General features: G+C 44.6%; 1 protein-coding gene across 4 annotated transcripts in view; it reads left to right on the forward strand.

The window, feature by feature from the left end:
- The window catches only part of IQCB1 (IQ motif containing B1), a 25,048-nt gene extending 19,517 nt beyond the window's left edge, over positions 1-5,531 (forward strand). For 2 of the 4 annotated variants that reach the window (XM_056534614.1, XM_056534613.1), the window contains exons 11-14: positions 1,446-1,594; positions 1,691-1,822; positions 4,610-4,766; positions 4,865-5,529. In XM_056534614.1, coding sequence (XP_056390589.1) covers positions 1,446-1,594; positions 1,691-1,822; positions 4,610-4,766; positions 4,865-5,097 — 671 coding nt within the window. In that variant the 3' untranslated portion in view covers positions 5,098-5,529. Of the gene's footprint in view, positions 1-1,445; positions 1,595-1,690; positions 1,823-3,451; positions 3,566-4,609; positions 4,767-4,864 lie in introns of those variants that run through there. The other 2 variants (XM_056534612.1, XM_056534615.1) reach the window with 2 other exon arrangements.
- The last annotated feature ends 7,149 nt before the right edge of the window (positions 5,532-12,680 follow it).

Genomic DNA, 12,680 nt, shown 5'->3' on the forward strand with positions numbered 1-12,680 from the left:
CGTAGAGCTGGGCGGTATGAGCAAAAACGTGTATCACGGTATTTTTGTAAGTGATGGCGGTTCCACGGTATTTAACTGTATTCCCCCCAACCCCCCATGTGTCCTGGGCGCCGCTTCTCTTCCAACACCCCTCTCCTCACGGTCCCTCCGCTGCGGTCCTGGGGATGGGAACCCTTTTAAAGGGTTACTCCGACCTCGGGTAAAGATGAAAATGCTGCAGAAGCATATAGCAGGCCTTTCTCTCTGCCCAAGTTGTAAAAACAAGAATCTATTAGTTTTGTTCACCTGTAAACCTCTCCCCTACATGTCAGAAACACTACTTACTGGTTGAGCAATTGCTCAGTACTCCCAGAATTCATTGCTTCCCCCTTAGCTCTTCATCACAGCTCTCCCACCCTACTCACTGCCCAGAGCTGCCGCAGAACATCTTATTTCACAGCAGACTATGGCACAATCACTGAGATTGCAACAGCACCTGCTGTATTCATTCCCTGTGTGCTGGTCTGCCTGTGGCATTGCTCAGCACAAGGCAGCATGCTGTAACCACGCCTCCTTCTTCCATAAATTTCCCAATAAAGATGAATATGACCGGGAGAAGGTGATGTAGGCTAAAGGGGCTGTTTAGAGGTGAAGACATCACCCAGTGGGCGGGGCTAGAGCTCAGAGACAAGATCCAGTCTCACCCCCTGAGACAGCAAAGGAGGTATCACATTAGGGAGGGGGGGGGGGGGTGTCAGGTGCTGCCTAACACAACACACTGACAATGAGAGGATTACACAACTTCCTGTCAGGAGAGAGGGAGGAGCCAGGGAGCTGCTGAGACAATGCTACATTGACAATGAGAGGACTACACAACTTGTTGAGAAGGTGATGTAGGCTAAAGGGGCGGGGCTAGAGCTCAGAGACAAGATCCAGCCACACCTCCTGAGACAGCAAAGGATGATGTGTCATATTGGGGGAGAAGGGAGTTGCTGAGACAACACCACACTGACAATGAGAGGACCACTCAACTTCCTATCAGGAGAGAGGAATGAGCTGGGAAGCTGCTGAGAGGACTAGACAATTATCTTTCAGGAGTGGGAGGAGTCAGGAGCTGCTGAGACAACACCACACTAACAATGAGAGGACTACACAATTATCTGTCAGGAGTGGGAGGAGTCAGGAGCTGCTGAGACAAAACCACACTAACAATGAGAGGACTACACAATTATCTGTCAGGAGTGGGAGGAGTCAGGAGCTGCTGAGACAACACCACACTAACAATGAGAGGACTACACAATTATCTGTCAGGAGTGGGAGGAGTCAGGAGCTGCTGAGACAACACCACACTGAAAATGAGAGGACTACACAACTTCCTGTGAAGCAAAAACACATCCAGTACAATTTGTTATAACACTATATTAGTAAGTTATATATAACAGTTCTCTCTCTCTCTCAATCTACAGGACAAATGGACAAACACATCCAGGAAACCCAGGAGCGGTCGGCAATGATGATACAGAAGCTCTGGAGGGGGTACAGAGAGAGAAGACAATTCCTGCGGCAGAAACAAATCCTCAAACAGTACAAGGCGGCGGTCATCATCCAGAGGGCGGTGCGTCTACAAAAGCCATTCGGGGGTCTGCTTAATTCTTCCATGTTCTGGGACCATGAGGAGGTTGTGATATTTCTGCTTTTCTTGTTTACTCAGGCAATGAGACTGTTAAAGAAGCGGAGACTGATCCGGGAATCTTTATCGCCTTGGAAAAAACACCAAGATCTCCCGGATGAGGAAAAGCTGAGGCTGCAGCAGAAAGTGGACGCTCGCCTCCAGCTCCACCCGGTTAGAATATTCTACATATCACAGGAAGAAAGGGTGTCCCAACCAGGGTGTCTCCAGCTGTTACAAAACTACAACTCCCAGCATGCCCGGACAGCCAATAAAACATGCTGGGAGTTGTAGCTGGGGGCACCCTGGTAGAAAAAACATTGCTTTATAGATTTGCTTCATTATCTGCATTTAATACAGTGTTTCCCAACCAGAGTGCCTCCAGCTGTTACAAAACTACAACTCCCAGCATGCCCGGACAGCCAATAAACATGCTGGGAGTTGTAGCTGGGGGCACCCTGGTAGAAAAACATTGCTTTATAGATTTGCTTCATTATCTGCATTTAATACAGTGTTTCCCAACCAGAGTGCCTCCAGCTGTTGCAAAACTACAACTCCCAGCATGCCCGGACAGCCAATAAAACATGCTGGGAGTTGTAGCTGGGGGCACCCTGGTAGAAAAACATTGCTTTATAGATTTGCTTCATTATCTGCATTTAATACAGTGTTTCCCAACCAGAGTGCCTCCAGCTGTTGCAAAACTACAACTCCCAGCATGCCCGACAGTCAATAAACATGCTGGGAGTTGTAGCTGGGGACACCCTGGTAAAAAAAAAAAAAACATTGCTTTATAGATTTGCTTCATTATCTGCATTTAATACAGTGCTTCCCAACCAGGGTTTCTCCAGCTGTTGCAAAACTACAACACCCAGCATGCCCGGACAGCCTTCGGCTGTCCGGGCATGCTGGACGTTGTAGTTTTGCATCAGCTGGCGGCACCCTGGTTGGGGAAAATGTATGCAACATAAAGCAGTGTTCATAAACCTATGTATCTCCAGATTTTGCAAAACTACTATTCCCATCATGCTCTGACAGTCAAAGGAAACAGTTTTGTCAAGGTTATAAATTTGCATTATTTTGCTTCTCCAGATGTTGCCAAACTACAACTCCCATCATGTGTGCCAGGGTGTGATAGGTTGATGTAGTGTTACAATTTAAATAATGTTGCAAAACTACAAAACTTTTACAAATTGTAATACTAAACCAACCCATCACCACTCTTGACACAACTGGGAGTTGTAGTTTTGCAAAATCTAGAGATGCAAAATGTCGCAATAGTACAAGACCCCATCATGCCCTGGCAGAACTACAACTGCAATACTACAACTCCCATAACACCCTGAAAGCTTTTAGTTGTCAGTGCATGATGGGGGTTGTAATGTTGCAACATTTTGTATCTCCACGTGTTGCAATATTTCAACACCCATCATGCCCTGGCAAAACTGCAACTCCCATCATACCCTAACAAACAGTTGCTGTGCTGCAAAACTTTGACAACTGTTTTTTCAGTGCATGATAGGATTTGTAGTATTTCAAGGGCATGATGGGTGTTGTAATTTTACAGCATGTGAAGATGCAAAATTACAACTCCCATCATGTTCTGACAGGGTGTTATTGGAGTTGTACTATTACCATATGTCAAATTGTAGTATATTTTACAACAGCTGGAGAGACACAGATCCCAAACAGTGTGCCTCCAGCTGTTGCAAAACTACAACTCCCAGCTTGCATGCTGGGAGTTGTAGTTATGCAACAGCTGGAGACTTGAAATTTGAAAAACACTCATGGTGTTATTTGTCCCAGGCCCAGCAGATGTCACTAGAGCAGAGCCAGGAGCTTGATCTCTCTATGAGCTTGTGTCTCTCCAGCTGTTGCAAAACTACAACTCCCAGCATGCCTTGAGCTCAGCAGACTTTATATGGTGCATAACTATAGTGTTACCCAACTTGTGTCTCTCCAGCTGTTGCAAAACTACAATTCCCAGCATTCCCGTACAGCTTTTTAAAGGGGTACTCCAGTGGAAAACCTTTTTATTTATTTTTAATAAACTGGTGCCAGAAAGTTAAACAGATTTGTAAATTACTTCTATTAAAAAATCTTAATTTCCTCTGTAGTATTCAGCAGCTAACAAGTACTGGAAGGATTATTTTCTTTTTGGAACACAGAGCTCTCTGCTGACATCACAAGCACAGTGCTCTCTGCTGACACCTCTGTCCATTTTAGGAACTGTCCAGAGCAGCATATGTTTGCTATGGGGTTTTTCCTCCTACTCTGGACAGTTCCTAAAATGGACAGAGATGTCAGCAGAGAGCACTGTGGTCTTGATGTCAGCAGAGAGCTGTGTGTTACAAAAAGAAAAGCATTTCCTCTGTAGTATTCAGCAGCTAATAAGTACTGGAAGGATTAAGATTTTTTTAATAGAAGTAATTTACAAATCTATTTAACTTTCTGGCACCAGTTGATTTAAAAACAAAAATGAATAAAAAAAAAGTTTTTCCACCAGAGTACCCCTTTAAGAACTGTCCAGAGTAGGAGAAAATCCCCATAGCAAACCTATCCTGCTCTGGTCAGTTCCTAAAATGAACAGAGGTGTCAGCAGAGAGCACTGTGGTCAGACAGAAAAGAAATCCAAAAAGAAAAGCAGTTCCTCTGTAGTATTCAGCAGCTAATAAGTACTGGAAGGATTAAGATTTTTTGAATAGAAGTAATTTACAAATCTGTTTAACTTTCTGGCACTAGTTAATTTAAAAAAATTTATAAAATCGCCTTTAAGTCCATCTAGGATAGTTTTTCCAAACTGTGTGCCTCCAGCAATTGCAAAACTACAACTCCCAGCATGCCCGGACAGCCTTCGGCTGTCCGGGCATGCTGGAAGTTGTAGTTTTGCAATAGGTAGAGGCCCACTGGTTGGAGAACACTGGTTTATGGTGTTTTTAATTCTTATGGTGCTATTCCTCCCAGGCCCAGCAGATGTCACTAGAGCAGAGCCAGGACCTGCACAAGAAGGTGCAGGACAGACTGGGCCAATTCCTACTGACCAGAAAGCAGCAGCAACGATGCGAGCAACGCAGGGAGGCGCTATTGGCCCACATCAACACTGACATCGGCATGCTCATGGGTAGGTCATCCTCCTATGTAAGCGCATTCTCGTCTCCACCACCAGGTGGCAGCATTTCTTCATCCCTCTGTGCACTGTGTCCCGGTTGTTTTTTATAGGTGCCCCGAGTCTTAAAGACGCAACCGAGAAAGACGTGGACCTCTTCACCAGCAGATCCGTCCCCGTCGCCCTCAAAGCCAAGCAGTGTCACAGCACCATGCTGAAGCGGAGCCGCTGGCCCTGGTGGAAGAAGCTGAGCGATGAATTTGTGGAGGAAAATGATTCTATTCGGGGCGACATCCCTGACCTGGAGCACGGCATCATATTCATGGCTGGAAGCAAACAACCGTAATTCAGCCCGAAGGCCATAACCTCCCGATCCCGCTGACTGACTGACTGACACAACCGCACTGTTTACATACCTTCAGATCCCATGACTGGTTCTTAAACGGTTAAACGCGTCTCGTCTTTGAAGATGTTCACCGCGTGTCCTCTATGACTCGTCTTCGCCCGTCGCTGCGTATAACCATGTCCGTAACGTGTAATCTTCCTGTTTCCGCAGAGCAGTAAAGTCACTCGTTCCGGAGACGTGTCGCCGGTCCCCAGTCATGTGACCACACGTGAGCGTAGGCTGATATGTAGATATCGTATGTACATTTGTGTATGGTTTGTAATTACCCGTTAGGATTTTTCTAACTTATTTTTTTTTCCACTCATAATTAAACCGTAATAAATATGGTATAAATATTTCTTTAACATACGCAAGTTGGCTTTGTTGTCACTTAACCCTTAAATGGGCACTGTCAGATGCAAAAACTTTTGATAGGTTGTAAAGCATGTATAACCAATAGGTTTTGCAATTGTTTTCATTAGAAAATGTTCAGTATTTCATAGTGAAAAAGCCAGTCAAACAACTGCCCCCCTGCCTGCCTGGACACATACTAGTCCTGCTGTGTCCATGAGTCATCACCTATGTCATGGACACACTTCCTTGATTGACAGCTGTGAGTGCAGGAAAAATCCTCCCACTGTCAGCTTGTGTCCCGCTTCTGTCAGTGAGGACATGCTGGGAGTTGTAGTTTTGCTAATGCTAGGGGAGATGTGAGCAGACAGCATACTGAGGGAGGGGGCGGAGACCTGCACAGTGAGGCCACGCCCCCTCAGACTAGTGAGGAATTCAGACTAGTGAGACAAATTAAAAGTGTAATAAAAAATAAATAAAGGGGATAAACACATAAAAATTAGATGTACATGGTCAGGATTAGGTACTGAGTGATATATATATATATATATAAAATATTTTGTTGGATCTGACGGGTACACTTTTAAAGGACCAGGCCAATGTTTTTTATTTATTTATTAATTTATTAATTAGAATTTATTTCTAAGGCTGTGTTCATACCAGTCTAGACTCGTCACGTTCTTCTCCCGTCAAAAATAAAATAAAAAAAAAAAAAACGGACAATAACGGAAGCAAACGGATGTTATCTTTTTTTTATCCGTTATTGTTCAGTTAATAAACCAAAAAAAAACAAAAAAAAAACAGATGCATGCTCAGAAGTAAAAACGGATCAAAAAACAGATTGAAAAAATGGATGACATTAAAGGCTCATCCGTTTTCCATAGACTTCAATGTTAAATTTACTGTATCCGTTTTTTTTCCCCGTTTTTCTTGACGGAAGAAAAAATACTGTGCCGTCCAAAAAAACGGAAATGAATGCAGATGTAAACGGATTGTAAAAAAAAAAAAAATCCCATTGACATGAATTGACAGGATTTTTCTAAAACCGTTTTTAATCCGTTTACAACCTGCAAGAACGGAACCAAAACGGGTGTAAAAAAAAAATCGGGACAGACGGCCGTGTGAACGCACCCAAAGAAATTACTTTTTTTTTTTTTTATTTTACTATCCATATGAGGGCTTGTTTCTTTTGCGCCACCACTTGTACTTTGTAATGACTTTCATTTTACCGAACCAAAAAAATATTATTTGTGGAAGGGACGGGGACATTTTTGTGCATTTTGTGCACTTTTCATTAAAACTGACATGTAATCTTTATTCTGTGGATCAATACGATTACGACGATACCCATATTTACGCTTTTGTACTATCGCACTTTCGACCGTACTGGGAAAAGGTGGTATATTTTAATAGGTCAGACAACCCTGCATGTGACGATAGCAAATGTTTATTTATTTATTTTTTTTCTAATTTGGAAAAGAAGGTTTTTTTTTTTTTTTTATTGGTGGGAGGCTTTTTCTTATATTTTAAACCATTATTTTTTTTTGTTTTTATTTTTATATTATTATTATATATAATTTTCTTTCTTTCTTTATTATTTAATTTTTTTTAACTGCATCTAGGACAGTGTTTTCCAGCCTTCGGCTGTCCGGGCATGCTGTGACTTGTAGTTTTGCAACTTCTGGAGGCACCCTGTTTGTTTGGAAAACTGATCTAGGATTGCTTATACTGGTCACTACTTGGATTGCTTATACTAGTCAATGCCATGCCTATGGCAGACTCTATGAGGCAGTTGTCTATAGGCTGGCATAGAGGCCTTCAAATATGTTGCAGAAGGTGCCAGTTGGGCACCCAACCTGTCCTTCGGGCTCCTAGGTGCCATGATTGCTAGTGCCGGTTATCAGCTGCCGCCGTCACTCAGTTTAGGAAGCGCATGCGCAACTTTGCCACGTTATCTCATGGAGAACAAAATGATAGTTAAAATCCAACATTTCTGATCCTTCTCTCCTCCAACCTCAGCTGTTGGGAGAATCGGAAGCCCTCCCATACATATTAACTGGTGGGCCGCTCCTGCCAAGATCAGCAGGTTTTGACAACCATTTTATAATGTGCATGTGGCCTAAGACAAGTATTTTCCCATGTTAGACTCCAGCCCTTTGGCTGCTATGTCTATAGGATCAGAATGTACAGTAGTTATATACCTCCCCTCCAGCTCTATCTGTATACTGCTGCTATCTCTAAGGGATCAGGATATAGTAGTTATACATCTCCCCTCCATCTCTATCTGTATACTGCTGCTATCTCTATGGGATCAGTATATATAGTAATTATACACCTCCCCTCCAGCTCCATCTGTATACTGCTGCTATCTCTATGGGATCAGGATATATATTCGTTGTACACCTCCTCTGAGGCTGCGTTTACACATTCCGTTTTTGCCATAATTTTTCGAAAATCACTGCAAAATTGTGCATTTTTTTTTTTTTTGTCTGCAATTTTGTAAAAACCCTTCAGTTTTGATAGTAGGTCAAATCAGTTTTGCCTTATGGCAATATTTTTCTTAAAATTAAATAAATAAATAAATAAATAAGCATTGATACAGGACATAGTGTGAACTGACCCCAACCCACTTAGGAGTCTATTTAGTTCATCTGTCTGACCTCCAGCACCAGCAGTCTAATTAGATGACCAGGTGCAGTGATCAGACTCCACCCCCTCTATCTCTCTGCAATGCCAGAGAATTAATTGGAAATGTGAGAAACAGTAGGAAATCATTTCTGTACAGTATCAATATGGCTGTAAACCTGTGCCTGCCACATCATCTAAACCTGTTAAACCCAAGAACCTCTACATTATGCTTTATATAAGCATATAAAATAAAAAAAATATTTAATCCCATACAAAACACTTGCAAGACGTCTTATAGGGGGAAGGGGTTTGGAGAAAAATAGCCATTATCCCAGTGTTTCCCAACCAGGGTGCCTCCAGCTGTTGCAAAACTACAACTCCCAGCCTTTTGGCTTTCCGGGGATGTTGGGAGTTTTGAAACAGCTGGAGGCACCCCAGTTGAGAAACCCTAATAGAGAGCAGACAGGTGTCCAGGCATGCTGGGAGTTGTAGTGTTACAACAGCTGGAGGCACCCTGATTGGGAAACACTGTATTTGTTTAACTCTCTGCCTCTATATAGGTTCTCCTTTGGAAAGTGATGGAGAAGGTTCTCAGGGTGGAGCTCTCTCTACTCTACAAAGTGAAGATGATGACAGGGTAAAGCAAACACAACGATGGATTAATGAGCGGTAGTCACCGATGGTCATACACCCGCCCGCCGCACCGGCAAGTCTCCGCTTGTTTACAGCGTCACAAAGCGGATCCTAAAGATGATGACCGGAATCTATCTGGAGTAGTAGTTGTCAGCCTCATAATATACTACAGCAGTGTTTCACAAACGGGGGGCCTCCAGCTGTTGCAAAACTATAACTCCCAGCATGCCCGGACAGCCAACGGCTGTCCGGGCATGCTGGGAGTTGTAGTTTTGCATCACCTAAACTTGCAGGACCTAATGTACTGTGGGATGAAATTGGGGGGGGAAATTATTTTAAAGGGGTCCTCTCGGACCAGAAAGTTAAACAGATTTGTAAATTACTTCTATATAAAAATCTTAATCCTTCCAGTACTTATCAGCTGCTGTATGCTCCACAGGAGGTTGTGTAGTTCTTTGCAGTGTGACCACAGTGCTCTCTGCTGACACCTCTGTCCATGTCCCCAAATTCCCATAGCAGACCTCTCCTGCTCTGGACAGTTCCTGACATGAACAAAGGGGGCAGCAAAAAGCACTGTGGTCAGACTGGCAAGAACTACACATACATTCATCCAATCCCCTCCGCTCCCCCGCTCTGTCTTTACTCTTACTGCGCATGCGCCGATGATGCGAGATGGCCGCGACCATCATCGGCACATGTGCAGTAAGAGTAAATACAGAGCGGGGAAGCGGACGGGTTTGTATGAATATGTATGAGCTGGCCAAGCGCTGAGACGTCATAGTGCCTGAGGCCGCCATCGTAACTCCGCCCTTGCGACTGTGGTAATTTGCATAATGACAATTAGGAACATAACTGAGGAACGCCCATATGGATCCGGGCTTGGTAGGAAGCGTTTTAATCAGCATCATCCGCACTACCAGCCAGTATCACTGGTTAGTGCGGGTGACTGCTGACAGTTTTCCTTTTAAGGCCTGAATTATTTATTGTCATAGGCATAATAACATACCAGTACAGATGTCTGACGGGTTTCGGATTTACTAAGCCTTCATCATAGAGATGCCATGACTAAGGCTTAGTAAAGCCGAAACGCGTCAGACTTCTTGATCTGCACTGGAATGTGGTTCAGCAGGGGAGCTGGCAAAGCTGCAGGATACAGTAGGTGGCGGGGTGTTTTCTGTAGGTATTTGTTAGGGGGTGAATACTTATACACTCAACACTTTTCAGATTTTTGTTTGGAAATAATGTCTGGACGAGGCCATCTCTATATACTCTGTGAAATATTATCATAAACATATATAGCAGTGTTTTCCAGATAGTGTGTCTTAAGTTGTTGCAAAACTACAACTCCCAGCATGGCCAGACAGCCAAAGGCTGTCTGGGCATGCTGGGAGTTGTAGTTTTGCCTAAATTCGAGAAAACTGTTTGGAAGTCACTGCTATATATCCATGATATTCTTTCCTGGACAATGCGTGATCCTGACACTGACCACAGGGCTCTCTGCTGCCACCTCTGTCAGACTGGAAAGAACTACACATTGTGTGTCTGTGTGTGTCACACTAAGCATGGACAACAGAAAGAGGAGAAGAGAACTGTCTGAGGACTTGGGAACCAAAATTGTGGAAAAATATCAACAATCTCCAGGTTACAAGTCCATCTCCAGAGATCTAGATTTGCCTTTATCCACAGTGCGCAACATTATCAAGACGCTTACAACCCCATGGCACTGTAGATAATCTCCCTGGGCGTGGACGGAAGAGAAAAATTGATGAAAGGTGTCACTGCAGGATAGTCCGGATGGTGGATAAGCAGCCCCAAACAAGTTCCAAAGATATTCAAGCTGTCCTGCAGGCTAAGGGAGCATCAGTGTCAGCGCGAACTATCCGTCAACATTTAAATGAAATGAAACGCTATGGAGGAGACCCAGGAGGACCCCACCATGGAGGAGACCCAGGAGGACCCCACTATGGAGGAAACCCAGGAGGACCCCACTATGGAGGAGACCAAGGAGGATCCCACTATGGAGGAGACCCAGGAGGACCCCACTATGGAAGAGACCCAGGAGGACCCCGCTATGGAGGAGACCCGGGAGGACCCCGCTATGGAGGAGACCCGGGAGGACCCCGCTATGGAGGAGACCCGGGAGGACCCCGCTATGGAGGAGACCCGGGAGGACCCCGCTATGGAGGAGACCCGGGAGGACCCCGCTATGGAGGAGACCCGGGAGGACGCCGCTATGGAGGAGACCCGGGAGGACGCCGCTATGGAGGAGACCCGGGAGGACGCCGCTATGGAGGAGACCCGGGAGGACGCCGCTATGGAGGAGACCCGGGAGGACGCCGCTATGGAGGAGACCCGGGAGGACCCCACTATGGAGGAGACCCGGGAGGACCCCACTATGGAGGAGACCCAGGAGTACCCCACTATGGAGGAGACCCAGGAGGACCCCACTACTGACACAGAGACATAATAAAGCAAGACTACATTTTACCAAAATAAACTTGAGTAACCAAAATCCTCCTGGGAAAACGTCTTGTGGACAGATGAGACCAAGATAGAGCTTTTTGTTAAAGCAAATCATTCTACTGTTTACCGAAAACAGAATGAGGCCTACAAAGAAAAGAGCACAGTACCTACAGTGACATATGGGGGAGGTCAGTGATGTTTTGGGTTGTTTTGCTGCCTCTGGCACTGGGGGCCTTGAATGTGTACAAGACATCATGAAATCTGAGGATTACCAATGGATTTTGGGTCGCACTGTACAGCCCAGTGTCAGAAAGCTGGGTTTGTGTTCGAGATCTTGGGTCTTCCAGCAGGACAATGACCCCAAACATACGTCAAAAAGCCCCAGAAATGGAGACAACAAAGCGCTGGAGAGTTCTGAAGTGTCAGCAATGAGTCCAGATCTAAATCCCATTGATCACCTGTGGAGAGATCTTATAATTACTGTTGGGAAAAGGCGCCGTCCAATAAGAGAGACCTTGAGCAGTTTGTAAAGGAAGAGTGGTCCAACATTCCGACTGAGAGGTGTAAGAAGCTTTATGATTGTTATAGGAAGAGTGGTCCAACATTCCGGCTGAGAGGTGTAAGAAGCTTATTGATGGTTATAGGACGAGTGGTCCAACATTCCGGCTGAGAGGTGTAAGAAGCTTATTGATTGATTGTTATAGGAAGAGTGGTCCAACATTCCGGCTGAGAGGTGTAAGAAGCTTATTGATGGTTATAGGAAGAGTGGTCCAACATTCCGGCTGAGAGGTGTAAGAAGCTTATTGATGGTTATAGGAAGAGTGGTCAAACATTCCGGCTGAGAGGTGTAAGAAGCTTATTGATGGTTATAGGAAGAGTGGTCCAACATTCCGGCTGAGAGGTGTAAGAAACTTATTGATGGTTATAGGAAGACACTGATTTCACTTATTTTTTCCAAAGGGTCTGCAACCAAATATAAGTTAAGGTGCCAATAATTTTGTCCAGACCATTTTTGGAGTTTGGTAACATTATGTCCAATTTGCTATTTTTCCTCCTTTTTTGGTTTAGTTCCAATACACACAAAGGGAATAAACGTGTGTTACTGCAATCCTTTCCTGTGAGGAATACTTCATTTTATAGAAACATTTCAGAAGTGACTGTCTGTGTTTTCTGTATGTAAGAATAATGTTTAGTTCACTGTACAATGTTATTTCAGCAGAATATATTTTTTTAAACTTTAAAGGACATCTGCAGCAAAATACAAGTTATCCCTTCTCCACAGGATAGGGGATAAGTGTCTGATCGCGGGGGGTACAACCACTGGGACCCCCTGCGATCTCCCAAACGGGGCCCCGCATTGCCCCTCCATGCCCCGTCCCCATTCAGCTCTATGGGAGAAGCACGAACGCTGCCTCCCTACCTCTCCCATAGACATACATGGAGGAGGCGCGTCGGCCGCAACTTCACAC

This window comes from Hyla sarda, chromosome 8 (genome assembly GCF_029499605.1).
Source record: "Hyla sarda isolate aHylSar1 chromosome 8, aHylSar1.hap1, whole genome shotgun sequence".
NCBI lineage: Eukaryota > Metazoa > Chordata > Amphibia > Anura > Hylidae > Hyla > Hyla sarda.